Source organism: Penaeus vannamei, chromosome 17 (genome assembly GCF_042767895.1).
Source record: "Penaeus vannamei isolate JL-2024 chromosome 17, ASM4276789v1, whole genome shotgun sequence".
In the NCBI taxonomy this organism is placed as follows: domain Eukaryota; kingdom Metazoa; phylum Arthropoda; class Malacostraca; order Decapoda; family Penaeidae; genus Penaeus; species Penaeus vannamei.
Window position 1 is genome coordinate 303772 of NC_091565.1, and position 2457 is coordinate 306228.

Genomic DNA, 2457 nt, shown 5'->3' on the forward strand with positions numbered 1-2457 from the left:
TACTCCCAGTGACGAATGAACTTTAATTAAAACATTCGTAGCATACCTATTTCAAGTCAGCTAGTAATCCAATTTTAATGTTCCTTATTATTTCGTCGGGAAACACCTAAAGTACCAAATATGCGACGTAGATTTTCAAAATATTAATACAATAATGTTACACAAGATCTCGTCAGCATAAGGAATCCAGAGAAATATACCCTTGCGCATAAGATAAAAAAATATATATCGTCCAAGATTTCATGGAAAAACAAGGGTTCAAAACCTGTTATATTTAATTCAAAGCCAAGAATTTGCAGAGGGTCCGGGTCCCGCTGAACCCCGCCTTCCTCTCTCATTTGTTTATCACGGAGCATCATGGGATGACGTCACTCAGGCCCAGTGACGTCATAACCATTGGGAAAGCGTTCGGGGTTTTACGTTCAGTGCGGAGGTTCTTATTCATGTGTGACTCGAGCTGTACCTGCTAGTCAGTTAGGATTCTTTTAAGAGCTTTCTTAGTGTAGTAATATATATAAGCATGTCTACGCCGGCGAGACGACGCCTCATGAGGGATTTTAAGAGGTAAGAAAAATGGACGGAGTAGTTGGGTGTTTGAGCTAGTCATCAGCTGACCTTGTTTCCAATGCCATTTGTCTCGGAATTTTCCCCTTTTAGTGCCCTTTAAATCTACTTTAGGCCTCTCCTCTCCTCCCTCGGCCTTTGCATAAGCCCTTCCCCAACGGCAGCCCCCGTAATGAGGCGAAATGACGGAAATTTCGCTCGTTTAGAGGCCAAAGTCCCCCTCCAGTTGGGGCTCAAGATGACACCCATGTTAAGTTTCTTTGTTTTGATGCTAAAAATACGTGGCTGAGCCGCGTCGTATTAACTCCCTATGTTGGTAATTGCGTCGTGCCATTACCGAGGAGGCTGATTGGCACTTTGGCCCTAGGTTCATGCACTTAGCGAGGCGCCAAAAGGAGAAAGATCGCCCTTGTAGAGAGAAATTGGGAGATGAAGGCTTCAGGTTGCATCAGGATTCCTTCTAAGGGTTTGCAGAGGTTTCCTGCTCTCTCTGGGAGGCATTGCCTTGCCGTGGCGAATTTGGGGGAAGAAATTCAGAGTGGCAAGGAATGATTGAGAATGGGACTATTTGATCTGTTAATAAATTTGAATGAAGAAATTGATTTATATTTGTTTATAGAAATATGGATTTACTCTTTGCAAAGGATGAATTTGGTTGATAAGGACAGTCTCATAATTTTGCTCATTATTTTTGTTTGGAAGTATTACCATATTATAGGGAAGTGGCTTGGACATTGTATCAGAAGTAGTCTTCTTTCCTTGTGTTTTCATGTAAAAAAGGGTTGTAATAGTTCTCAGACTGACTATTTCACATTTCTTTATAGTTTTGTGAACAAATTTAGGGGAGTTTGTAAAGGAATGAATAGCTAATTATTCATTACATTAAATGGCTTCATGTAAGGCATAAAAGTATGAATAGATAACTGTTTATTTGAAAATTATATAGTTTGATCTAAGTACATTTTGCATCTTTATATGAAGAATTCCAGGGGATTTTGAGTAGGTTTTATGAGATACCAAGAGAGAATTTTTATCATGTATAATGTAAATATGTCTCATTGATATTTATGATGTAGCAGTGATAAAGGATTTATGAAAATACTATTTTGTGTAAAAGGAAAAAAAATTACCAGAGTACAAGCCCTCTTTCTCATCAATGTCCATAGATCTGCTAGTGAAATGATGCTCTTGTCTACACAATTTGTGCCCTGGAATCAGTCGGCTTACCTTCACCATGTTTATTCTATCAAGCTTGGGGTTGTAAATTTTTCAGGTAGTGTTTTGGCATTAAGTAAGTAACCAGTTTTAGCTCACATTAGCCAGAATATAACTAGGCAGTGGGATTTGTGACACTTTTTGGATTGTTTAATGCAATTGTATATTTGACATAACAAATGTTATGGATTATACATTGTCTGATTTAATGATTCATTATTATTTGTGCTGGTATATAGCAGTTGTAAAAGTATGGTAGATTTTTAGGTATTCAGGTAAAGGTGTACCAAGCTATGAATGGAGATTCAGTACATACTTGTGAGTTTGTAACAAAAGTTACTAGTTACTAGTGTTAGACTTTCATGTATCTCTCCAAAGTTAGTTTTATATATATATGTAGATATAAAAATCTGTTTTATATATTGCAGCCATAACTCAGATGTTATGGATTGAATTTTAAAATTTGTAGGAAATGTGGTCATGGTACTAATCTTTTCCATATTGGAGGAACAACATAAAGATATATAAAAAAAGAACGAAAAAAAATTATATGTATGAAATTGTATATATAGTATTTGAATAAACTCAATTTGAAAAGTATGTTTTGTGCATCTACACTCATCTTTGCAATACTTTACACAAGCTCAGTTTTTAGTGTTCATATGCTGTGTGGTGTAG

General features: G+C 36.5%; 1 protein-coding gene across 1 annotated transcript in view; it reads left to right on the forward strand.

Moving 5' to 3' along the window:
* The first annotated feature begins 342 nt into the window (after positions 1–342).
* The window catches only part of Ubc6 (ubiquitin conjugating enzyme 6), a 14225-nt gene continuing 12110 nt past the window's right edge, over positions 343–2457 (forward strand). Inside the window, exon 1 of the mRNA XM_027359243.2 lies at positions 343–564. Within this exon, the coding sequence (XP_027215044.1) occupies positions 521–564 (44 nt within the window). The 5' untranslated portion in view covers positions 343–520. The remainder of the gene's footprint in view (positions 565–2457) is intronic.